The 26486-nt window shown below is 49.1% G+C and overlaps 1 protein-coding gene across 2 annotated transcripts; it reads left to right on the top strand.

The window, feature by feature from the left end:
* Window positions 1–1319: 1319 nt before the first annotated feature.
* LOC109739814 (protein RETICULATA, chloroplastic) lies at window positions 1320–25590 on the top strand. 2 transcript variants are annotated; one of them, XM_020298849.4, is made up of 9 exons: window positions 1320–1519; window positions 1618–2198; window positions 2285–2383; window positions 2477–2697; window positions 3383–3452; window positions 3550–3629; window positions 16624–16688; window positions 24859–25078; window positions 25250–25590. In XM_020298849.4, exons 2-8 carry the CDS (start codon window positions 1641–1643, stop codon window positions 25050–25052), a joined length of 1287 nt encoding a protein of 428 aa, XP_020154438.1. In that variant the 5' UTR covers window positions 1320–1519; window positions 1618–1640; the 3' UTR covers window positions 25053–25078; window positions 25250–25590. The 2 variants fall into 2 exon arrangements, with proteins under 2 accessions (XP_020154438.1, XP_020154439.1); XM_020298850.4 differs by lacking the exons at window positions 24859–25078; window positions 25250–25590 and adding an exon at window positions 16779–17027.
* Window positions 25591–26486: the final 896 nt, after the last annotated feature.

The raw sequence follows: 26486 nt of genomic DNA, 5'->3' as shown, positions 1-26486 counted from the left end.
GTGACATGGCTCACCATTGCCAGGAAAAAATTATGACTGGATACATTGTTAACAGATTTGATCTTCAGTGATATGAAACATACAATTAGAATTCCAAGGTCAGGTTGTCAGCAGATTTGATCTTCAGTGATATGAAACATACTATTAGAATTCCAAGGCCAGGTTAGCAAAAGGAGATTAACTTTGTTCCATGCAGAATGCTCAGTGCGAGAAGAGCAATGTGACAGAGCAGAGCAAAATGACCGAAGAAGTGATGCAATGCCGTCCCCTGCCGGCGCACGCGGGCGGTCACCGCCGTCTCGGACAGGCCGCAACGCGATCGCTCATGGGACGACGATGGTGGCAGCAACCGACGAGGATAGTATCGACGAGAGCTTCTTCGAAGACGCTCGGGACGAGGAGGATGAGCCACCCAAACCGGAGGAGCCTCTTGGGGCGTGACGTGGCGCCGCCTCGCCGGAGTCGCTCGGGGGGCAGCTCTGCGGTGCGGGTCCGACGTGCTGCGCTGCAGCGGGCGGGGACCCCATCCGCGGCCAGGCGCACGAGATAGGCAACGTGGCGCTGCTCCGCCGCACGCTGCTCATGGTCACCGCCTTCCTGTCCATCGCGCTCCTCCGGCTCCGCGTTGACACCGTGCTCCTTGGCCAGCAGCCTGACATCGCAGTGGTGGCGAGGCGGTACGTGGTGTGCCTTCTCCCCCACCTCGCCATCGTCTCTTTCCTCGGCCCGCGGGGGTGTGCACGGCCAGCGCCGTCTCCATCCTCAGTGGCATCCTGGCCAGCGCCGTGGGCGGGCTGCTGATGTTGGCATCGCGGCTGCAGTGCCCTCGCCTCTACACCACGAGGCAGAGGTGCAGGGCAGCGTGGGGAAGGCGATGAACGTGATGGCGGCGCTGGAGGTGCACTTCCCTCGGCTTCCTGCTGCTTCTGTTCACAATTAATCCCCAAATCCTCTCACGGCAGTGCGGCCTCCCGCTCCCACATGCAGCGGCCGGCAGGACGGACGTGGGGTTGGGGGCGGCGCCGAGCACGCACTCGCACTGCACTGCAAGCGAGGAACAGGGGAGCGAGAGGGATCCGACGGGGGGATTGATTTATCTCTGGCAATTTTACAAAACAAACTCCGGTTCCACGCGTATTTGATTTCGTCCGACCAGGTGGTGATGACTTGGCAGTTAGCGCACGTGTGGACACCCAGTCAGCTGCCAAATCAGTGAATACGTATAGCAAATCGTACAATGGACCGTAGATGACCTCCTAGAGCAAGTTTGGTGACTGTATTTCGGGTATTTGTAAGTCTGGCGCCAGTGCAAATAATATGACATATAGTAAATTTTTCTAAAAAAAAAAACTGCCAATAGCCGAATCTGAGAGACTGCCCACACCGTGCACGCTTCTTCCTCGCGCCGCGCCGACGCCGCCGCCGCCGCCACCAACCCACCATACTCCTCTGGTCTCTCTGCATCCAGTCCAAATCGAATCCGCCCGCCCAAAAATCACCCAGTCTCTTGATTCTGCAGGCAAGCGCTTATCCGATTTCCCCTTGTTAATTGTTGGGATTTGGTTCGTTGTTGCTCATTTCAATCTGACAATATCTGCGTGTGCGTTGCGGTCGCAGCTGTGTAAGTGCTGCGAGGGAGCATGAGCATGGCCTTCTCGTGCGCGAGCGTTCGCCTGCACGGCCGCGTCGGCACCGTCAAGTGCCGGGCCGTTCTAGCTAGGCCGAGCGGCTGTTCGTACCCGACTGGAAGGAGGCGGATCGCTAGAGGAATCCGTTGCCAGCTGCCGCCGCAGGCCAGTGCGGATGGGAGCGCGGCCACCACCTCCGGCGCAGCTGTGGTCGCCCGAGAGGCGGGGAAGGTTGCTGGTTCTGCCGAGGACGTCGGCGCGGTTACCCAGCCGACTGCGCTTCAAGAGAAGGGCGCGGAGGTTGCTGACGTTAGTGGGTCGGGTGGGAATGCGAAGTTCCGGCCTGGTGGCGGCGGTGGTGGAGGTGGGGATAGTGGTGGGGGTGGCGATGGTGGGGATGGCCACAATGAGGGGGATGATGAGTTTGGGCCGATCCTTAGCTTCGAACAGGTAGTCCAGGAGGTGGAGAAGCAAGGGGTTAGCTTGTCCAGCTTGCCAGCCGATATGATCGAGGCAGCGAAGAGCATCGGGATTCAGAAGCTGCTGCTGCTGAGATACTTGGACATGCAGGTGTTGTAAAGTGCTCTCGTTCTTATGCGTCTTTTGGGATTGCTATGTGGCTGACTCGGAGTTATTTTGCTGTTTGCATGTTCTAGGCCTCAGCTTGGCCCTTGGGTCCTGCCATTAGATCCTGTGGGCTTCTCCGGAATAGGATGCTGGTTGATCCTGTGTTCCTCTTCAAAATTGGGACGGAGGTAGGTTCGGTTCTTATCTTAGGCAGAATTGCACACTGGTAAGTGTTCATTGGTAGGATTATTAATTGATCGTTTTGGTGGAACGTTTTGCAGATAGTTATTGACACATGTTGCGCGACTTTTGCGGAGGTTCAGAAGAGGGGCGATGAGTTCTGGTCAGAGTTCGAGTTGTATGCAGCAGATATGTTGGTAGGCGTAGTTGTTAATGTTGCTTTAGTTGGCATGTTAGCACCATATGCTCGATTCCGTGGGGGGTCTGCATCAGCAGGTATTCTTGGGCGTGTTAGGCATGCTTATGATGCTCTCCCGAGCAGGTGAGTTATCAACTATGCTAACAATTCTGTGGGAGTAAAAAATGGAAGCAATATTTTGTGTTAATTGCAAGTGACTTCTCGTTGTGTCTCTAGGTGCATGTCATTTAATATTTCTATGTACTTATAGTTCTATGTGTAAGTTCTTTAGTGGGAACAGGTGTATTACTGTCTTCCCGTTCCATTAAAGCTTTTAGCCTAATTTTTCTGCAATCTAGGTTATTTGTCTTTTATCCATAAATCAAGCCACAAAGTAAGGCCAGTTACATCCCTAGAAAAAGCAAGGTTTGTCAGTGCATAGTTCTTAATGAGTGAAAAACTGTAAAAAGGGCAAGGTTTGTTTGTATAAATCTTATCCGGTTGAGTCACCAATGCTTAATAAACTGACTAAAGGTAAATAATCTCTAACTGTAAACTGTAACAGTAATCCTGGTTATTGATCAGATTCGAACCATAATATTGCTGGATGCATACTTCCCTTTCCATAAAAACATGCCATCAGATGATTATTGGGTTAAGTACTACTATCTTGTCATTTTAGCCTTATTTCCCATTTCCCTTGCTTGTTGCATGTTAATCTCAGTGCACTTTGTGCTACTATAATTGGCTGGCATTGTTCTTCATTACTGTTTCTAATGCATCCAACTGTTCATCCTGTGTAACGCTGATGAGATCTGAACTCATGTAGTGTTTTTGAAGCTGAAAGGCCAGGATACAGTTTTTCCATTCAACAACGGCTTGGATCATACCTTCTCAAGGTAATTTTTTTGTTCAGTGCGATACTTATTGTGACCCAGAAATGTTACAACCGCTATTACCTCTTCTAATATCTCAAATACCCTATGTTGAGAACAGGGACTTTTATATGGTGCAGTTGGATTTTCTTGTGGTCTTGTTGGCCAAGGCATTGCAAACTTGATAATGACTGCAAAGCGGTATTGTACTTCTTGTTATGTTAAAGTTAATATTGTCACCAATCTGTAGTCAGTTTATCGGCATATTTGACTACTTTTCTTCCTATGATATACTTATATTCCGATAGGCCATATAATAACAAATAGTATTAGCATGAGATAATAGTATTAGCATGAGATATTATATCTCATTAAGCAGCTTCTTAGAGAGCTCGGGTACTTTTGGAACCCATTTTGGTTCATGAATGATCAAGAAATGTTAAGGAAACAAGGAAAATTACCATACAACTTATGATTGTAAAAATAAGCCTTGTTTGCTTGAGTGCCAACCTTGCACTAGTTTGCCACACAATTACTACCGCATTGTGTAAGGTTAAATCAACAAATTCTTAGCCACAGTTAAAATAGGACTGCACAAACGGTCTAACTTTGAGCCCTTATCTTTTTTGCTTTGGTGATGGATGAGGTCACAAGGGATATACAAGGAGATATCCCATGGTGTATGCTCTTTGCGGATGATGTTGTGCTAGTCGACGATAGTCGGGGGGGGGGGGGGGGGGGTTAATAGAAAGTTAGAGCCGTGGAAACAAACTTTGGAATGGAAAGTTTTTAGGCTTGGTAGAACTAAAACTAAGTACACTTCAGTACTACTAGGCACGGGGAGGAGGAGGTTAGCCTTGATGGGCAAGTGGTACCTTAGAAGGACATCTTTCGATATTTGGGGTCAATGCCGCAAAAGGATGGTGATATCGATGAAGATGTGAGCCATCAAATCAAAACTGGATGAGTGAAGTGGCGCCAAGCTTTTGGCATCCTCTGTGACGAGATAGTGCCACAAAAGATAAAAGGCCAGTTCTGCGATTCGACCTTGTGATGTTGTATGGCGCATAATGTTAGCCAATTAAAAGGCAACATGTCCAACAGTTAGGTGAGATTTGCATGTCGAGATGGATATATGGCCACACAAGAAAGGACCAAGTTCGGAATGATGATATACGTGATAGAGTTGGGGTAGCACCAATTGAAGAGAAGCTTCTCCAAGATCGTCTAAGATGGTTTGGCATATACAACGCATGCCTCCTGAAGCACCAATGCATAGAGGACGATCAAAGTGTGCCGATAATGTCCAGAGAGGTCGGTTGGACCAAACTTCAGATGGAGGAGTCCATAAAGAGGGATCTAAATGACTAGAATGCCACCAAGAACTAGCCATGGAGAGGGGTGCGTGGAAGTTGGCTATCCAGGTGCCAGAACCATGACTTGGTTTTGAGATCTTATGGGTTTCAACTCTAGCCTACCCCAACATTTTTGGGACTAAAAAGCTTTGTTTTTGTTGTTGATTACAACATGGAATAACCATAGTTGTGCATGGATCACCTTTGGTAGTTAGTTCGTTATAACCGTGTTTTATGCTTCATCAAAGAAATAAAGAAAGAAAAACACTTCCTCAGTTCCTGTATGTAAGGCATACTTTGGCTTCCCCAATACAAACTTTGACCAAGAACTAATCCAATATTATGTTGGTTATTACACCAATGTAATCGGACTCATCTTCAACAACACCTTCAATCATTATTGTGTTTTCGTGACCGTGACCATTAACAATATACTGTACAAGTAATCATGGCAAAACTTGCTTTTGGAACTATCAAAATACACCATTTATTTAGGAATTGGGGGGGGGCATGTGCAAATGCCAAGGTCTTTGTTTTGCATGATTTAAAAGCCACGCGAACATGAAAATCATTGGACAATGATGTCATGCCTTTTTGAATCTTATATAATTTGCACCAATGGGTGTTTGATTCTTTACATTTTAGAAAAACATAGGAATCTTTCCAAGAGGTTCAAGTCATAAGAAATATTCCTATGAAACAATTTGTGCTGTAATTTCATTGATGAGTTGCCCAAGGACCCGATAATATCAAGGCATTAGGTGGGCGTTTTGCCTCTGCCTAGTAAATAGTTCGCTGAAGCGGCACCTGGGCTTCCCATACAGCTGTACGAAAGAGCCAAGAAAGAAGTGTTGAAGGGTGAGAGGTCACAGTGTAGGAGCAGAGGAGGCGCACAAAAGATGAGTGGTGAGACTCGGAGGTCACACCGAAGGGTCTAAGAGCGGGGGCGGCAATTCGAGGTCTGGGCATAACTGGCATTATGCTTCTTGATACAGGGCAAACCGTAGGGGTGGCTCGATCTCCACGATTGAAGGTCGATTCATAAATGAACACGAAAAGCAAAGGGGAAACAAAAGAAAATCACAAGAGGAAACACACACAAGGCAATACATGAGGTCCAATTTAGATCCAATAAGCAAGCTAAGGCAATAAGGAAACATAAGATGGTTCATCCCCAGACCCCAAAGAGGGATAGAGGTCTTGAAAGATGGTTCTTCCCCAATCCGATGGAGGAGGGTTTGAAATTAGGAGGGATTCTTCACGTGGGAGGCCTTGTAATCCTAAAGGATTCTTCTCCAAGATGGAGGCCTTGACCACCTCGAGGAAGGTAGATTGCGCAAAGATCTCAAGTTGATGGTCTATATTTTGCTAACCCTAGATCTGAGGAGTACAATATATATAGTATAGGGACGAAGGGGTGGGTGGGAGAGAGAGATATACATGGTCGGTGTTCCTTTGATAGCGCGCAAGCAGCTGGTCAATCAAACTGACTCCATTTAGCCTGGATAGTTCAACCCTGGGCGCTAACTCGGGTTCGGGCGGGTGCGTGCGTTTGACCGCTGGCGCACCCCGGCAGTCCGGTCGGTCGGTGGCTGGCAAAGAATCAGGTCTCTAGAGTTCACGCAGGTGCCAGATTGTCCAGCCAAGTGTCCCGGTGGGTTCGGTTTTACCCAGAAAGGTAGCGGACTGTCTGGCTGCTATCTAGTTGCGCTCCTTTGGCCATGGATTATCCGGCCTGAATCTTGCTGGACCGTCTGGCTGGAGCAGCCTCTTCTCTGTTGCTCCTCGTCCGTGCTTTGGCCCGCCTTGTTGTTCCTTAGCAGTGCCCTTGTACCTAAGTATGCAATGGGTCTCGGATTGAGGTAGTAGCCATTTCTTAGATTGAGTTAGTATGGATAGGGAGCTTGAAGCAGAGTGAGGTCACCTCGGTTTGTATGGCTCGTGCATGTGCTCTTGTCATTGGTCTACTTGGACTTGACAGGGCATCCATGGTGATGTCCAAGGGATGCTCCGCACCATTCCCCTCCCTCCCACCGCGGAAGATCTGTCCTCGTATAAAGGTCCTCATCACCATGAAAGGGGGCAAGGTTGGTGAAGTTGAAGGTATTGCTCACCGAGGACATGTCCATAGGTATGTCGACCTTATAGGCGTTGTCATTGTTCCTTTGGATGACCTTGAATGGACCATCGGCTCGGGGAAGTAGCTGGGCTTGCGCTCTTCTACGAAACGATCCTTGCGAAGATGCACACACACATGGTTGCCAGGGTTGGAAGACCGTTGTCGGCGCGTCGTTGAAATTGGGCTCAATGGTGAGCCTTGTTTTCTCGTGCATCCTCTTCATGAACTTGGCACTTGTACTTGCGTCCATGTTTGTTCGCTCTTTGGAGATGTAGCGAAAGAATATCTAATGGCGAAAGAGGGTTGAAGCCATAGACGACTTCGATCGGGACTCAAGTGTCTTCGAGTTTGAGCGCGGTTGTTGGCAAACTCGGCTATCGGCAAGCAATCCTTCAACTCTCGAAGATTCCTCTTGATGAGCACGTAAAGGAGGGTAGACAATGTGCGATTGACCACCTTCGTCTGTGGACGTATGCCGATGAGAAGAGCAATTTGACGCCGAGCTTGGCGCACAATGTCTTCCAAAATAGCTTATGACCTTGATGTCGCGGTCGGAGACGACGAACTTGGGTACTCCTTTAGGCACAAGATTTCCCTAAAAAACAATGTTGCAACATGTGAAGCATCGTCTCTCTCGTTGCAAGGAATGAAATGCGCCATTTAAAAAAGTGATCAACAACCACAAAGGTAGAATACTTCCCCTTTTTAGTTCTACTAGGTAACCCAAACACAAAGTCCATTCTAATGTCTTCGAGTGAATTGCAAAAAACCACCACATTAGCGCATAGGTTTGCAGAAAACACTAGTTTACGAATTTGGGCCAGAAACCACTGATTCTTGACTTTATCTTTTGCAAAAAACACTGATTGATGACTTAGACCATTTTAATGACAATTATGACATGTGGGTCCCACATTTAATGACTGGTCCTTTTCCAAAAAAAACCTCCCTCCCAAAAACAACTCTTCCTCCCCACCCCGATCTGGAGAGAAGAGGAGGTGCGCCCTAGACGCCGGCGAGGTCCAGCCTCTGCCGCAAGTGCTCGGTGCCGTGGTCGTCGGGATCCACGACCTGCACCAGAGCAAGCAGCGGCGGCGGCGCGCAGCACGGACGCGAGCAACGGCGCGGCGACGCGGAGCACTCGAGTAAGCAGCCGCGCGCAAGCAACAACGGCGCGGAAGCAGCAGCAGCGCGGCGGCGCGGGAGCAGCAGCAGCAGCGGAGCAAGCAACAACGGCGTGGCGGCGCGGAAGCAGCAGCAGTGACGCGGCGGCGCGCAAGCGGCAGCATCGGAGCAAGCAGCAGCATCGCGGCGGTGCGCAAGCAGCAGTAGCGGAGCAGCAACAACGGAGGCGGAGCAAGCAGCAGTGGGCGTGCAAGCAGCTGCAGCGGAACAAGCAGCAGCCGTGCGGTGGAGCGCAAGCAAGCAGCAGCCGCACGCTTGACCGAGGAGCTGATTGAGTTTTGGATTCCCCCCCCAAGGGTGCCTATGCAAAAATACCAGGGACCAACAATTATGCCACATCAGATTTTGCAGGACCCACATGTCATAATCTTGGTTTAAATGCTCAAAGAGACCGATCAGTGTTTTCTGCAAAAGATTAGGCCAAAAGTCAGTGCTTTCTGGCCCAAATTCGTAAACTAGTGTTTTCTGCAAACCTATGCGTCAATGTGGTGGTTTTTTGCAATTCACTCAATGTCTTCCCAAGGTGCATGTGGAATGGGCGAAGGTGTATAAATACCATGGGAAAGAGTTTTAGAGTTAGCTTTGCGACATGTGATGCGCCGACGGATAAATTCCCCAACGCCTCGAGACATTCTTGGCCAAAAGAACTTGTTGGCGAGCATAGCATAAGTCTTTCGCGTTCGAAATGTCCCATGAGTCCACCACCATGCGATTCATGCAAAAGGAGCAAATGCAAAAAACTTTAGGGAACACAAAGTTTGTTAACGTGCATAAGATATCCAACGAGTGCCTTCTTGGCATGAGCAAAAGGCTTAGCAAAGAAAGGGTCAATGGCATACAAATCTTTGATGTGGTTAAATCACGTGACATTAATCTCAAATTTTTGTAACAACATGATTTTGCGGGAAAGAGCATCCGCTACTACATTTTCTTTGCCATTCATGCACATGATGACATAGGGAAAAGGCTCAGTGTATCACTCCATTTAGCATGTCCACGGTTTAGTTTGGCTTGGCTCTAAAGTACTTGAGCGATCCGTGATCGGAATGGATAAATTTGCAAGACACGAACCAAAGCATACAGTACCTTGTCATAAATGGGATAGTTTAATGGCGCGCTGGCTAGTTTTTCTTTAAAATAAGCTACTGGTCTACGCTCTTGCATAAGCATGCCTCCTATGTTGGTACCACTAGCGTCACACTCAAATCTCAAATGTTTTTGCAAAATCCGGCAAAACAAGCAATGAGGTATGAGCCAAGCGATGCTTAAGTTTAAGAAAAGCTTTGTTTTACGAAGGACCCCAAGTAAAACACGTACCGTCTTTGGAAAGAGCATCCAATGGTGAAGCAATAGTGCTAAAATCCTTGACAAAACGTCGATCAAATTTGGTTAACCCAAGAAAACTACAGACTTGCATCAAATTCGTGGGTTGTGGCCAATTTTGAATCTCGTCGTTCTTAGATTAATCTACTTCAATGCCATGAGAAGAAACAATGAAGCTCAAGAAAAGTGAGTGAGTGGTGCAAAATGTGCACTTTTCAAGATTGGCAGAAGTTTCTCATTTCTTAGCACTTCAAGTACTTCGGAAACATGAATGGGATGATCATCAAAGTAACCAACAAAAAATTTGCTAATGAGATGCCTAAGCACATAATTTCATCAAGTGCATGAGGTGCTAGGGGCATTAGACAATCCTAATCTTGCGCCATGACCAAGCTATGCGGACGTGCCATCCCACGTCCCTTGACCACGCACAAGGCTCCGCCGTTACAGCCGTTGCTCGTGCCATCCCACGAGCTAGATGTAGCAACGTGCAAGCCTACCTAGCTACTACTCTGACCAGGACGTGAACACGCTCACGCTGCATGGTCAGGTTTATTTGCAGAAAGCAAAAACTACGTGACAAGAGGTGCGACAGGATTACAAGTTTTCCAACAAATCATCACCTAATCCTGTTGCCTAAGATCCCTTCACTTCGACGACACCAAGCCACTGACGCAGCAAGCTGAATCTGACGCGCCCTAGTGCCTTGGTGAGCAGATCAGCAAGTTGTCTTTCAGTCCCAACATGCTCGACCTGCACCTTTCCATCCTCGATGCATTCACGAATGAAATGAAACGTATGTCAATGTGCTTACTCCGATCGTGATGCACCGGGTTCTTGCTCAGCGCGATCGCTGACTTGTTGTCGATGAACAGCTTCACCATCATGGGGTCATGCCCGGCAAGCTCGCCGTAGAGACGCCTCAGCCAGATGCCCTGGCACGCCGCCGCCATGTACTCTGCTTCACAAGAGGAGAGGGCGACAACTTTCTGCTTCTATGATGTCCATGTGATCGGGCTGCCATTGAGGAAGAACACCACCCCAGTTGTACTCATGCGATCGTTGACGTCGCCGGCGAGGTCACTGTCGCTGTACCCCACCAGCTCGGCTTCCTCCATGGTCCTTCTGTAGCAGCATCCATAGCCAGAGGTCCCTCGGACGTAGCGGAGGATCTGCTTCACCGCCGCCCAGTGCGGCGCGCCCGGCGCCTCCATGTGCCGGCTGACGATGCCGACGGCGTGTGTGATGTTCGGCCTAGTGTTGCAGAGGTAGCATAGGCTCCCAACAACACTCTGGTACTTGGTGACGTCGATGCCGCCGCCGGTGTCGCCCTTGATCAGCTGCAGCCGGTGCTCCATGGGCGTGTGGCTCGGGTTGCAGTCTTTCATACCTGCCTGCTCCAGCACCTTCTCTGCATAGGTGCTTTGACACAACGTGATCATGCCCTCACGCTGTTTAACCTCGATCCCCAAGTAATAACTCAGGAGACCAAGGTCGCTCATGTCGAACAGCTGGTGCATCTGCTCCTTGAAGTTCTCGATCTCCTCGTCAGTGCCGGTGATCACCAGATCGTCGACGTACACGCCGACAAGCAAGACGCCCGCTTCAGTTGTCCTTCGGTACACGGCGTGCTCCAGGGGGCTTCGTTCGAAGCCTAGGTTGGTGAGCTCGCCGTCGAGCTTGGCGTTCCAGGCGCGCGGAGCCTGGCGCAGCCCGTAGAGCGCCTTGCGCAACCTGAGCACCCTGTTCTCGTTGTCGGAGTCGATGAAGCCGGGGGGCTAGTGCACGTACACTTCTTCGACCAGCTCGCCATTCAAAAACGCGGACTTGACGTCCATGTGGTGGACTTGCCACCCGGAGTGCGCGGCGAGCGCGAGCAGGACGCGCACGGTCTCCATGCGCGCCACTGGAGCGAAGACCTCGTCGAAGTCCACCCCCTGCCGCTGCACATATCCTTTCGCGACAAGCCTCGCCTTATGCTTCATAATGTTGCCAGCTGGATCCTTTTTGACCTTAAACACCCACTTGAGGCCAATGGCGACGTGACCAGGCGGGAGCGCGGCGAGCTCCCAGGTGCCATTGCTCCTGATCGCGTCCAGTTCATCCTCCATCGCGCGCCTCCAGCTGGGATCCCTTCTTGCCTCCTCAACGCCGCCTGGTTCCTCCGCGGCTAGCAAGCAGAGGTGGTTCACCTCCACCTGCTCCTCCTCCCAGGCGTCGTCGAGCTCTTGCTCGATGCTGGCCATGCGCCTGTACCGCAGCGCAGCGCCGGTCGCCGCGTCATGCCGTCCTGTGTCACACGACGGTGGCGTCGCCCAGTTGTGGGCGCGCGGGGCCGGCATGTCCGGCGTTGCCTGCGGTGAGCTGTCCAGGCCCGGCCCTTCGGGCGTGCCGAGCTGCGGTGTTGCGCCCAGATCGTGGTGCCGCCGGTCGGCAGGTCACGGTACACCACCTCAAATGTGGCGCACGACGTAGGCGTCGCGTCAGCGCCGCCGCTCCAGTCCCATCTCCGGTGCTCCTCGAACACCACGTCGCGCGTGACGCGCAGCTGCTTCGTCGCCGGGTCGTACACCCGATAGGCCTTGGCGCCGTCCTCGTAGCCGACGAAGACCATGGGCGTCGAGCGATCGGCCAACTTGTCGATGCCGGAGCCGAGGCGCTTCACATGTGCTACGCATCCAAATACACGAAGATGATGTACCTTGGGCTTCCGGTTGTGCCACGGCTCGTACGGAGTTCGTCCGTCCAGGCTGTGTGTGGGCGCGCGGTTCAGCAGATAGACCGCGGTGCGCACGGCCTCGCCCCAGAAGATCGTCGACACGCCCATGCTCTTCAGAAGACAGCGCGCCATCTCCACCACCGTCTGATTGCGGCGCTCGACGACGCCGTTTTGCTGTGGTGTGTAAGGGGCGGTGGTGCAGTGTTTGATGCCGTGCTCGTCGCAGTACTCCCGGAACACGGCGGAGTTGAACTCGCCACCGCGATCGGAGTGAAACGCCAGGAGCTTCCTGCCCGGCGTCGCCTCCGCGAGCGCCTTGACCCGCTTGAAGCGCTTGAACGCCTCATCCTTGGACTTGATCACCTCGATCCACATGAAACGGCTATGATCATCAACCATTAACAAGAAGTACCTGTTGCCGCCCGCCGTGGCTGGCTTGATCGGCCCGCACAAGTCGTTGTGGACCAGTTCGAGCCCACGCTCGGCGTGATACTTGGACGCCTGCGGGAACGGGACACGGTGCTGCTTCCCAAGAGCGCACCCGTCGCAGAATTCTTCGACGCGCTCGATCGACGGCACGCCCTCCGCCATGCCCTTCTCAGCGAGAGCGCGGAGAGAGCGGAAGTTCAGGTGACCGTAGCGTCCATGCCACAGCCAGGCCTCGTCCTGCATGACGGACAGGAGGCACACGGGCGCCGCCATCTTCAGCCTGATGGTGTACAGCCTGTTTTTGGAGCGCCACCCGCGCGAGCAGCGCACGGTCGCGGTCGAACAGCTCCAACACGCCGCCCTCGACCACCGTCTTGCAGCCGAGCTCGTCCAACTGGCCGAGGCTTATGATGTTGCTGCGCAGCCTCGGGATCAGGTATACGTCCGTGAGCGCGCGGTGACCCTTCTGGCGGCACTCGAAGACGATCGTGCCGCGCCCACAGATGCTGACGAGCGATCCGTCCCCGAACTTGACCTTGCCCTTGATCGATTCGTCAAGCGTGGCGAACAGCTCCTTGTCGCCGGTCATGTGGTTGCTCGCGCCGGTGTCGAAGTACCACACCCCGGCGCCCGCGTCCACCGGCACGACGCGCTCCTCGTTGAGGTTCACCACCTCAGTCGCGCCCGGACTGTTGCCGCGGCTGCCGCTCGGCGCCAATGCCACGCCTGTTGGGGCGTCATCGCGCCCGCCGTTCTCCTCCGGCGCCGCGTCATGCACGACCTCGTCGCACACCTGAGCCAGCAGGATTGCCGGCTGGTCGTCTTCTCCTTGGGCGAGGTGGGCCTCCTTGCCGCCTTCACGCCGCTCCTGGCGCGGCTTGTAACACTCGCGGGCGAAGTGCCCCCACACGCCGCAGTTGTGGCACTTGCCATTGCGCTTCGGCGCCTTGTCTCGCCCGCTGTTGTTGCGCCCACCGCCACGGCCACGGCCACGTCCGCCGTTCCCACCGGAGGAGCTGCCGCCCTGCTCCTTGTCCTTCAGACGGGCGTACCACTCCTCTTCAGTGAGAAGTAGACGGCCACCCGAGCCGCCGTCGTTGTTGTCCTCCTCCAGGCGATCCTCGACGACGCGCAGCCGGCCGGTGAGCTCATCCACCGACATGGTCGTGACGTCGAGCATGGTCTCGATGGTGATGGCCACCTGAGAGTACTTGGCAGGAACAACACGCAGGAACTTGCGAACGACTTTTACCTCTTCAAGTGTGTCCCCGAGCGAGCGGAGAGAACCGGCGAGCCCTGAGATGCGCATGGAGAACTTGTCCACCGTCTCGCCATCCCGGAACGACATGGCCTCAAACTCCTTGCGGAGCTTCTGCGCGTTCGCCTCGCGGACGCGCTCAACGCCGACGCGCTGAATCTTGATGGTGTCCCACGCCATCTTCGCCGTCTCCTTGGTGGCGAGCGACGCGTGCATCTCCTCCGGCGTGGAGCGCAGTATCGCCGCCAACGCACTGCGATCCTCGCGGACCGGGGCATCCCCCGTCGCGACCGCGTCCCAGAGCATCTTCGCCTGCAGGTTCACCATCATGACCACGGACCACTGGGCATAGTTGGTCCGCGTCAGCATGGGCCAGACGACGTCGCCGCCGCCGACCTCCCTGGTGCTCTCCCGAACGACCACAGCGCGTCCTCCATGCCGCACGGGGCTCCGCCCGCGGCTCTGCGTGCGGGCGCGCTGATACCACTTGTTGTAGCTGAACCAGGGAAGAATTCAGACGATGAACTCACACACACACACGAGAGAGAAAGAGAGTTTTGCGCTGCGTGCAACTTATGCAGCTTTTCTGGTTTTCTCCTTTTATTAACAGCTCAACAGACTAACAGATTGATCCTAATCTTGCGCCATGACCAAGCTATGCGGACGTGCCATCCCACGTCCCTTGACCACGCACAAGGCTCCGCCGTTACAGCCGTTGCTCGTGCCATCCCACGAGCTAGATGTAGCAACGTGCAAGCCTACCTAGCTACTACTCTGACCAGGACGTGAACACGCTCACGCTGCATGGTCAGGTTTATTTGCAGAAAGCAAAAACTACGTGACAAGAGGTGCGACAGGATTACAAGTTTTCCAACAGCTGTAACTCTGAACTTCGTCCGTGCTGCTGGGAAAACGAAGAGCTCCCGTAGACTGAATAAGTGGCCGGTGGTTCTTGCAAATCAATAGGTCCTGAATGTGGATGCGTCATATGTGGGCGAACAATCAGGAGGATGTGGAGCCATAGTGCGAGACAACCGCGGTAACTTCATTGGAGCAGCCACGGCAAAACTAACTCATGTAGCTGATGTGGTTTGCGCAGAGGCGGCTGCACTGAGAGAAGGCCTCAAGTTCCTCCAGAATTTGGGATGCAACAATGTGTTAGTAAGGATGGACAATATTATTGTTACAGATGCCATAAAGGATAATGAAGGCCAAGGCATGGTAGTGGCACCTATTCTGGAGGAGTGCATGACCCTCTTGCAAGATTTTGGGAAGGTTTCCATAGAGCATTGTAATCGTGAGTCAAATGCAGTTGCTCATGAGCTAGCTAGGTGGGGGAGTGTAAACAATCCGTCTGTGTGGGTTGATGCACCACCGAATTTTATTGTAAATCTTCTTGTGGACGATGTACCAGTCATTGATAAATAAAGCTAGCCATGTAGGCCTTCCCGTAAAAAAAAAGCTTGATTGCATGTTTGGGCCATATACGGGAAACTTGGCACCAACCTTCGATGACAAGCGTAACATGTTCCTATCTGATACATCCTTTGCACAAGTATTTGCTGCTCTAACTCTTTTGCTTATAAGTTCTTTGTACCCTTTTCTTTCTCCTTTTGTGTACTTTTTCTTCCTTTTCACCACTTCTCTTTGAGCCTCGACCAAATATGTGGGACAATTATCACGGGAGATGCAAGGAGTAACTATAACACGTAGAGGGTGAAGTAGGTCTCTAGGGAATGGAAAGGTGCCGGACTGTCCGGCCAGATGTCTTGTTGCGCTCGGTTTGAATCAGACAGGTGCCGGGTTGTCCGGGTGCACTCGGTTGGCCCTGGACTGTCCAGCCTTAATGTGGCCAGATTGTCTGGCCTCCTGGCGGGAGGAGCCTCTTCTTCTCTACTTGTTCTTCTTGTTCCTCTTCTGTGGTTTGGCCTTCCTTGTTCCTTCGCACTAGGTACCCTTCTGCCCGAGTATGCAAAGGGTCTCAGATTGAGGTAGTAGCCATGTCTCACATGAGTGAATATGGAGCTCGAAGAGGAGTGAGGTAACCTTGGTTTGTATAGCTCATGCACGTTCTCTTGTAATTGGTCTACTTGGATTTGATGGGGGATCCATGCCTCCATGGTGATGTCCATGGGATGCTTCACGTCACTTCTCCTCTCCTTCTTGCAACTTAACTAGCCCAATAAGGCCCATTATGGAACCCTAGCTTGCCAACCTAGTCTAAAACGTCTATATGTCCTAATCCAAACTGTCCATCTGCTCTCCTCTATCTCTTTCTCTCCCTTGCTCCCTTCCCTGCTCCGCTTCTCCTTCCCCCCTCCTTCCCTGCTCCACTTCTCCTCTCCAGCCGTTCTTGCCACCAGAGTACCTCGCTGGCTGCCTAACCCACCTCCCTCAGGGCCAAAGCGAGGCATTTTGCCTCTAATCAGCACGCCCGGGCGTGCCTAAGTGAGTGACTAATTTTTCGCAGAGATTGCTAATCTATGCAGTTACTAGTTGAGATGAAGTTCTTAGATGAAACAAGCATGATGTTACAATACTGGTTATAAAATATGTTGCCATTATACTCCACAATCTATGTTAAGCAGATATTTTCCAAACGCTGTTTGCTCCATCTTAGTCCTGATTTTGAATGTATTTCTGTGCATGATATAATTATAATTTACGTACAACAAAACACAATCTGTTTTTATTTGTATTAGTGTATTATCTGATAAGAGTACTTTCCTGAGAACATCAGCATAATACATCCACGTTTTTGTTTATGCATCTCAGAACTTACTATTTCCTTCAAATTTGTAATGCAGGAGTGTGAAGAAGTCAGAGAATGACGTACCTGTTCCACCTCTTCTAAAAACTTCTGCTTTGTGGGGTAAGTGATGTTTTACCTTAGCCAGATTATACATTGAATATTGAAATAAAGTTCACATACTCCGTGAGGTTTGACCACTTGACTATTTAGGCCATGTCTCATGTAGCGCCGGTTTGAGGAGAAAAGGCTGATTTACCAATGGTTGAGTTTTCTCTCCAATGTATAGATGTGCTATTCAACCAACGATGGGACCTACAACAAAAATAAACAATTTTCTGTTTCCTGCTAGTGCGAACTGTTTTGCATGGCCATCGTGATCCTCTGGTCAGGTTTTTGTACCTTGTCACACAAACATTATTTAAATAGATAAGAACCGAACCAACTTCTTGGTTCGCTTTGTACTTCTAACACATTGGGTCTGTTAGGAAATACTCCCTCCGTCCCAAAATAAGTGTCTTAACTTTGTACTAGCTTTAGTATAAAATTGTACTAAGCTTAAGACACTTATTTTGGGACGAAGGGAGTATGAACTTGTATTTTCAGGTGGCCATAGACCAGTATATATACATGTACATGTGTGGTACAATATGCAGAAAACCCCTTATAGAACGGGGAAAATAAAAAGTGGTACACGGATAAATATATACGACGCTAAGACCACCCCCTCTTAAACTCATGGTGGATCAACAATACTGAGTTCGGAGAGATAGAAGCCGTGTTGTGCTCTAATCTGGGCCTTCGTAAAGAAATCCGCCAACTGTAACTCGGAAGACGCAGTGAAGAGCAATAACATGATCGTGCACACTAGCACGCACAAAAGAAGCATCAACACCAATATGTTTGGTGAGCTCATGCTTCACAGGGTCGTGTGCAATACTTATAACACATGTACACAATAGCATAGTAGGTGTAGTGACACAAACACCAAACTCCTGAAGTAACCACCATAACCAAGTCACCTTTCCAGTCAAAAGAGCCATAGCTCATAATTCAGCCTCTGCACTCGAACGAGACACTGCAGTTTGTTTCTTCATCTTCCACGTAATGAGAGAGCCACCAAGAAAAATACAGTAAACAGAAAGTGAATGGTGATCCGAGGGATCACTGTCCCACGTAGCATCTGAATAGGCTTGAAGCTGTAATGGACTGGAACGAGGAAAAAACAGACGGTGAGAGATTGTGCCACGAAGATATCGGAGAACACGAAGAAGGTGACTATAGTGAACCGAAGTGGAAGGAGAGACAAACTAACTCGAAATATGTACATGATAGATATCCGGACAAGTGACAACTAGATAGACAAGACTCCCAACAAATCATGATAACGCGTTAGATCAGACAAGGGGTCATCGTCAGTAGCATGGAGGTGAACATCAGTAAGAACAACACAAACAAGAAGATCCTGGATATACTTCTCTTTGGAAATAAAAAAGCCATCAGATGTCGAAGAGGCCTCAATCCCAAGAAAGTAGCGAAGAGGGCCTAAATCAGACATAAGAAACTGCCCACTAAGACGTGCTACAAAGCATGGATACGGCAGAAACTGCCGAATTGCCGTCCTAGTACGGGGGGATACGGGGACACGCGCGGATATGCCGGGATACACGTATCCTGCAGTATCCCATCTTTTCCGAACTTAAAAAAGGGGAAAGGAGTCCAGATACGGCAGATACGGTGTGGACACGGTGGGGACTCGGGAGCCAGCCTCGCCGCTGCAGCCTAGGCTCGAGACTGCAGCTGCCTGAACTCGCTTCTCTGGTCGCCGGCTCGCCGCCACTGCCGCTGCTTCCCCCAAGCCCAGCTGTTCCCCCGACGAAGAACATCCATCAAGCAGAGAGGAAGATGGCAAGGCGTTCGAGGACAAGGAGGCGGAGAAAGATAGGGACTGCAGCCAGCAGAGAGGAAGAAGATATAAGCGGCAGCGCAGTCATTTCTTCTGCTCTCTGCTGCTCTGCAGCTCTCAGGCGGCTGGAGGAAACGAGAAGAGACCGGCTAGAGGAGCTGACTAGTCTAGGGTTTCAGGAACTGGACCTTATATGGGCTCTGAGTGGAGAGCTACATGGGCCTGATGTATTGTTCGTATGGACAATGGGCTGCCCCAAAGTCTTTTATCAATAGAAATGAGGCAAACATATATCCAGAAACTCCTTTACAAAAAACATATATCCAGTACAAAATCTCTGATCTAAAAATTATCATTAAATCTTTATTACATGCTAGTATTTTTTCTACATATTTATATACCCCACCGTATCCCCGAATGGCTGTTTTTGAAAAATGTCGTATCCCGTGTCCCCGTATGCGTATCCCCGTCTTTCCGTCCCCGTGTCCGTGCTTTTTAGAAGACGTGCCTTCACAAAGGCAATGTACTCAGGATCGTCGCCAGTGATGATCATGTCATCAGCATATAAAGAAGAGTCCGACCATGAGTAGAAAGGCGGATAAACAACGCGGGAACATGAGCACTTGCTGAGAAACCAGCGGTAGTCACCATAGAGGCAAAACGCTGAAACCAGGTGCGAGGTGCTTGCTTAAGGCCGTAGAGAGAGCGACGAAGATGACAGACCATGTCGTTAGGAACAAACTACCAAAGTGGTGGCTGCATGTAAACCTCCTCACACAACTCACTACTAAGAAAGGCATTCTTAACATCAAGCTGAGACAGACTAGTGGCAAACAGAGGCCATGACAAGAAGTGTGCTTATAGTGGTCAAATGGCCACATAAGAAAGGCATTCTTAACATCAAGCTGAGACAGACTAGTGGTGAACACAGGCCACAACAAGAAGTGTGCTAATAGTGATCACATGGCCACATGAGCAAAAGTCTCATCGTAATCACAACCATGCTTCTGCTGAAAGCTCGAGCCACAAGATGAGCTTTTGTAGTGCTCAAGAGAACCATATGAGTGAGTCTTAACCTTGTAGACCCACTTAAAAGTGTTGGCACATGGAGGAAGAGAAACAAGATCCCACGTGTTGGTGCGCTCAAGAGCAACAAGCTCTCCTGCCATCACAAGTTGCCGTTCGGGATGAACAACAAACATCATGATAAGAAGTCGGCTCAAGAACAGCAACGCCAGTGTTTGGAAAACCAAGGCGATCAACAGACCGAATCAGATGAGGATGCAAGCCATAAGTAAGCTAAGACAAGGAAGATGACACATCAGAAGTAGAGGGCGCATCAGTAGACGCATCCACAATACGTGGACTACGAGTATAAGAGTGAGGAAAAGATGGAAGAAAAGGAGGAATCACCGGGATAAACTCAGGTGATGGAGATGGGGAAGCTACTCGTGATGAAGGTATAGGATCTTGTGATAAGTGAGGTGAGGAAACCATAGGAGATGGTGTCGGATCTGCAATAGTCGGAGAAGTAGGAGCAGTAGGGCGGATGGACAAAGGGCTCAACAAGAGTGGTAGGAGTGTCGGGAAAAGTGAGAAAAGAGATATCCTCCACTAGAAAGGCTGATGAAGATGGACGCGGGTAGAAGGGATGAGACCCATCAGAAGTTACATCCCGACAAATACGCATCCGACGACTGACAGGATCCGAACAACGATAGCCCTTATGCTCATCACTGTACCGTAAGAAGACCACTTGACAAATCGAGGGTCAGTTTGGTGTGGTGTGTTCACGAGGGGCAAGAAGAACATAGCAAACACAACCAAACAGAGGAAGCGCTGATTAATCAAGAGAACTAAGAAAAAGACGCACGAAAGCAACGCCACCCTGCAGAACATAACAGTGGATGGCTGAAGGTTGATGAGATAGGTGGATACAACCTCGGCCCAAAAGTGAGGTGGAAGAGAGGTGGCAATCATCAACGCATGAGCCATCTCAAGAAGGTGACCATGCTTGCGCTCAACCACGCCATTCTTAGCATGAGCACCAGGACAAGAGAACCGAGCAAGAGTGCCCTGCTCAGCAAGAACTCCAACATCTTGCAGGTATACTCTCTAGCAGAGTCAGCACGGAACACCCGAATAGGCGTAGAGAACTTAGTGTGAACCATGGTAGCAAAGCGCTTATATAGTAGATAAGACCTCACTACGAGAAGACATAAATTATATCCATTATGTTGAGAGAAATCATATATAAAGATAATATTAGTAGCGATGATCTCCTTTTGAGGCAAAGAGAGCTTGACCCTAGATATCGAAGTGAACAAGGTCGAAAGGACGCTGAGACACAGTATCACTATGAGGATAAGGTAACTGTATCTGTTTACCGAGCCGACAACCTTGACAGTCTAAGGGCACACGGCCGGGGGCTGATCCAAGAAGACCACGCCTAACTAAGAATGAGAGACGAGAGCCACACAAGTGACCAAGGCGATGATGCCACTGCTGAAAAGAGCTGGTAGACAAGGCAACAGAGGCGGAGAGACTGGCGATGGTGGCAACAGAGGAAGGTGAAGCCAGTCATGCTTCCAGAGGCCCTGGGAGTCACGGAGCCGGGGGCTAGCACCAAGGAGAGCACCGGTGTGACCATCCAGACAGAACATGAGTCGAAGTCGAGAATGACCCTATAACCAGAGTCAACAGTCTGACCACCAGAAATAAGCTGCATGGTAAGTCGAGGAACATGAGCTACATCAGGAACATGAAAAGATGAAGTGCTAAGAATGCCTTGGCCATGAACTGGGAGGGAGGTACATCAGCAGTAAGAACATGAACTGAAGAGTGAAGAGGTCGAATAGATGACGGAGTGGATGAATCATGAGTCATATGAAAAAATGCTCCAGCATCAAGAATCCAGCGGACGTACCTGCTTCTATAGAGGGTGGTCCTCACAATGCCAGAAGTGTCGGTAGCAGAACCAGTGGAACCTGTCCTTGGAGAACCATAGGATGCAGGTAGCAGGTATCAAAGTTACGTAATCTCCTGCTCAGTATGGGGCTCAAGTAAAGACGGCGACATAGATGCACCCGACAGTGGAGAACCAGAGACAATCACCAAATCGTGAAGGCACGCAATCTCCTGATCAGTGAAGGACATAACTGAAGTAGTTGACCTAGGCATCAAGTGAAGAGGAGCGACCACCACCACCTGTGGAAGCTGCTAGAAGAGGCAACTGCTAGAGGAGTTGGTGTTGTATGACAAGTATTGTCTGCAGAAGTTGATGGAGGAGACGATGTCACATGTAGACAAGTACCAAGCGCCAAGGGAAGGCGCTGTCGAAGCGTAGTCAATGGAGCCGTATGAACCAACACTGCCAGTAAAATTCGCGGGAGGAGTCGGTGTAGAGCGACAGTCACCATGCGCGGAGGTCACGAGAGCAGTCGCAGAAGAGCGACCATGACGACCTCCTGTAGAAGTCGGTGTAGAACGACCAACAAAATTTGCAAAAGACGTCGAAGGGGACGACGTCACAGGCAGACAAGCACCAAGCACTGCGAGACGACACATGTTTGAGACAGGAGCAGTGTAGGGAACACCGTCAAAAATCAGCGGGCAGCAAGGGAGATGTGTATCCGACGAAAACATCTTGCCCGTTTTTCTTTTCTAGTGGTCAACCCAGCGGAATCAACCTCGGAGAAGTTCTATCCCACCACGACGTGGGCTGCTCGGGGGAGAGTCTCAAGAACGATGGCCGGTTGGTGCTACAGCAGGCAGCGCATCCACAGAGAGCTGTAGGGAAGCCACACAAGAGATAGGGCGGTGGGCTGGCTGGCTGGAGAGAGCCGTGCTATAGCAGGCAGCGCAGCCACACGGGACACGGGATACGGCCCGGATAGATGGTTGTTGACTTGCTCACCTGTAGGCCGAGCGAATCGTCAAGGCAGGAAACGTAGGGTGGTTGGCGACCTGGAGCTCGCAGGAACCAGTGGATCAGGCGTGGACGGGCGGGCGGTAGTGGGGGAGCACACGGGGCCAGCAACCTGGGTCGGCGTTGACCCTGAAGAACAATAGATGGGCAGGCGGTTGCACGAGGGAGCACGCGGGGCCTAGCAACCTTGGTCGGTGTTGACCCAGAAGAACAATAGCGGCAACACGTTGTGGAAGATGCAGGCATGTGTGGACAGGGGAGGCAACAACTACCAGCCAGAGAAGTGCGGTAGCGCGAGCAGCGTCAGACCAAAAGGAGGAAGGCGGCGACGCGAGATTGGATAGACAGGAGCATGAGTTGTGCATGCGAAAAAAATTCCCGCGCCTCTAATACCATGTTAGGAAATATGCAACTTGTATTTCAAGGTGGCCATAGGCCAGTATATATCACGTACATGGGCGGTACAATATGCAGGGAAAATACAAAGTGGTACACGACTAAATATATACAACTCTAACAAGATTGGCACGCTCCATTGTATGGAACCAATTCTCGTCTTCGGATCGCTTTTTCCTCACACTAGAGATGGCCTTAACCCCCTGAAGGTTAAAATCGGATACCCTATCTTAAGGAATATTACTGTAGGATCTAAGTATGTCGACCAGAGGAGGGTGAATGGGACATTCAATTTTTCTTTCGAAGAACTCAAATCTCTCAGCACAGCACAACAGAAAAACTTAAACAGATACAGTTCTACTGAAGGTAAACTACTGAAATAAATGATTACGAGGGATAACTAAGATACTCCACCCGAACTAAAGCCACGACACTTATTTTTGGAACGGAGGGAGTAGACTACTGTGAGATAGTCATCAGAACTAAAGCTAGAAGGATGACTAAGTAACAATTGATGAAGAACATACGAACATAGAGACAAATTACATTCAGTACAGCAAGATGAAAAACAAAAACAAACATATTGCAGTACAGATGAGAATGCTAACAGATTCACAGATGAACATAGCAATGAATATCACAGCAGAAACAGTACCAAAGAAAATGTGGTAGAGAAAGAACCAGTTTTGCTCGACGCCGACAAGTAATTTGAACTAAAGAACCAGTAATTTGATCTAGGGGTAATGAGGAATAGACTCACCGACAAGTGCCTCTCCCCTGTATTATTAGTTTTATTTTGTCTATTTGCTGAGTAACCTGGCACATGCCACATCACTCCACATGGCAATATCACTCTCATAACCATCTCAGAGAATAAACGATTTTGTACAGTTTGGGGATAGGATATCCTGTTTTACTTCCTCTGTTCCAAAATAATCGAAGTTCTAGGTTTGTCCTAGTCAAGCTGGTGTAAGTTTAACCAACTCTATAGAAAAATGTGCTAGGATCTATAACACCAAATACTCATAGTACGAAAATATATTTTATAAAGAATCTCATGAGACTATTTGGTGTTCTAGATGTTTTTATATAAACTTGTTTACACTTAAACAAGTTTGACTTAGGACAAACCTAGAAACTTCAGTTATTTTGGAACAAAGGAAGTATTAGTGTATATATAATCCTCTATTACGGTGCTGTATACTGAAATACAGAAGTTTTTTAAAGGATGTATTTTGCTAAATAGAAGATCGATAATATAATGAAAATAGATCACACATGAGAGTTTATTTACTTATAACCATTTGTTGGATCAAGGCAACTTTTGGCAAAAATGGACAACAAAGAGAAGAATTTGAATGCATCTTTTACTTTGATGAATACTATGCACTTCCTAGGTCTTGTGGTTGAATGTACTGTTACTGTCAATAGGTGATTTGGAATCTTCAAAGCTGATTACTATGTATTGTGTCTTTGATTTGAGCATCTCTTAAAATAATTGTACAAATATTATACATAATTACTCCCTCCATTGCAAGTCAATTGAAGTTCTAGCTTTGTCCTAAGTTAAACTTCTTTAAGTTTGACCAAATCTGTAGAAAATATATCAACATGATATACTATTTTTCTACAAACTTAAAGAAGTTCGACTTAGTACAAATCTAGAACCTCAATTAATTTGGAATGGAGGAAGTATTTGATGTGCTTGTTTATGTGAAGTTATTTTAAACACATGATGTGAGGGTACAATTTCTATGTTTACAATTAGTAACATGCTTTTGCTAGTGAAAACCATAGTAGTTTCGCTCAAAAAATTAAATTAAAGCTACAGTAATTATGGTAACAGCAACTTGAGCTGGATAGCACGTATCATCATGTAATTACTTAGCAATATTTTGGTAGTAAATTACTTTTTTTAATCTAATCCATGCTAGTTGGATATATCAACATCATAGCCAAATGCATGATGCAAATAATTTTATCTATTTATTTCTGTAAAACATGTGTCCTGCTAAATTGCATCAAATGAAGCTACGTAAATATAATCTTCCTGATTGTTTCAGGTGTGTTCCTTGGTGTCTCGTCCAACACCCGTTATCAGGTAATTAATGGTCTTGAGCGCTTGGTTGAGGCTTCGCCTCTTGGCAAGCGTGTCCCAGCTGCTTCTTTGGCATTCACTGTCAGCGTGCGCTTTGCAAATAATGTCTATGGAGGAATGCAATTTGTGGATTGGGCCAGAATGAGTGGTTGTCAATGAGGTGTATTGCGTCCATGTTTTTCATGGTGAGTTCAGTTTTATTTGTTCACATATGCGTGCACGGCATTCTCAAACACAGTGGTCCTTTCACTTCATGCTGTGATGGGAAGGAACCTTGCTTACGAGCAATTTATTGTCAATAGAAGTATATTGTTTATCCTATGACTATCTGCTAATGTGATCTATTGTTATTGCAGTTACCATCCATACTGATGTTGTATGTGATCTGCTGTTTGATAAAGCAATGAAACTCGTCGAATTTGCTCCTCTCCGAGTTAAAGATTTGATACCATTATTGACAACAGCTTGGCTGCAGAATTCTAAAAATAAACATGAAGGTGCTCCGTAGATTGATTGGAGTCTTGATATGTTGAGATTGTGTTAGGCTGCTAGAGAGTGCCATGGGAAATGAATCAGGAAGAGGCGTGGTATAATTGTTGAAATTTAAGCATGTAAGTGCTTAGCGAATAGCGATTCATGCAGTGATTTGTAGCTCCAGCAATCAGAAGAGTTTAAATGGTCTGTTCCTCTTGTCCAAGATTTCGTGATCTTGATTCGATTGGGTCGTATACCTTCTAATTAACGCGTAGGTATCCTAACCTGGCGCGCTGTCCAAATTTTGTTTACGAGCATACCACATCATCTATCCTTGTGGATGTCTCTTATGTAAGACGAAAAGTATTGGGCAAAGAAATAAAGTAATCAAGACAGCAAAAGAAAGCTTCGGCGAGAAGGACCTCAAATCCAAAAAAGTACGACCAGAGTAGTGGTGAGTTGCTTTACAGTGAAGATTGTAGGTCGGAATCTAACTGATGTAGGGTGGAAGCCTAGTTTATGATCTTTCACACTTGAGGTGACGAAAAGGGAAATCAAAGAGAAGAACACAAGAACACTTATAAATGAAAAAGATCCAATCACACATGTACTAAATCTACATATGAGATATACAAGATCCAAATCCAACAAAGGAGGGCAAATATGTAGCTAGTTCATCCCAATCTCATGGAGAAGGGGGTCTTGAATCCAGTCTCATGGAGAAGGAGGTCTTGAATCCAAGATAGATCTTCCTTAGGAGGGGCCTTGAATCCTCTAGGGATCTTCTCACATGGAGGTCTTCATCTCCATGGGAGTAGGTGGTAAGGAGCAAAGCTCTACTAGATATGAGCACTTTGCTAACCCTAATTCGAAGCTAGGAGACGAGTACTTATACTTCAAGGGGTAAGTTAGTGATACATGGGTCGTGGTCCTTTCATTGTGCACAAGCAGGGTGGTTGTACCGGTCGGATGTACGGCTGTATTGGGTGGCTTGTAGTCACGGGAGGAACCGAAAGGAGCCCAGGCTGGCGGTAGTTGGAGTGGTAGCTGGGGCGGTTGTATCGGTCCACCGGTTGTATTGCTTGTTCTGGGTGGTTATACCTCTCACCCCAGGCTGAT

The sequence above is a fragment of the Aegilops tauschii genome, chromosome 2, assembly GCF_002575655.3.
Source record: "Aegilops tauschii subsp. strangulata cultivar AL8/78 chromosome 2, Aet v6.0, whole genome shotgun sequence".
In the NCBI taxonomy this organism is placed as follows: domain Eukaryota; kingdom Viridiplantae; phylum Streptophyta; class Magnoliopsida; order Poales; family Poaceae; genus Aegilops; species Aegilops tauschii.
This window is presented reverse-complemented; position numbering and strand designations above follow the sequence as displayed.

Excerpts from the sequence above, each read along its gene's own strand:
- LOC109739814 (XM_020298849.4), top strand. The coding sequence starts at position 1,641 with ATGAGCATGGCCTTCTCGTGCGCGAGCGTTCGCCTGCACGGCCGCGTC. Across the intron at positions 3,453-3,549 it reads TTGGATCATACCTTCTCAAG|GGACTTTTATATGGTGCAGT; the intron begins GTAATTTTTTTG and ends TGTTGAGAACAG. Across the intron at positions 16,689-24,858 it reads AAAAACTTCTGCTTTGTGGG|GTGTGTTCCTTGGTGTCTCG; the intron begins GTAAGTGATGTT and ends TGATTGTTTCAG.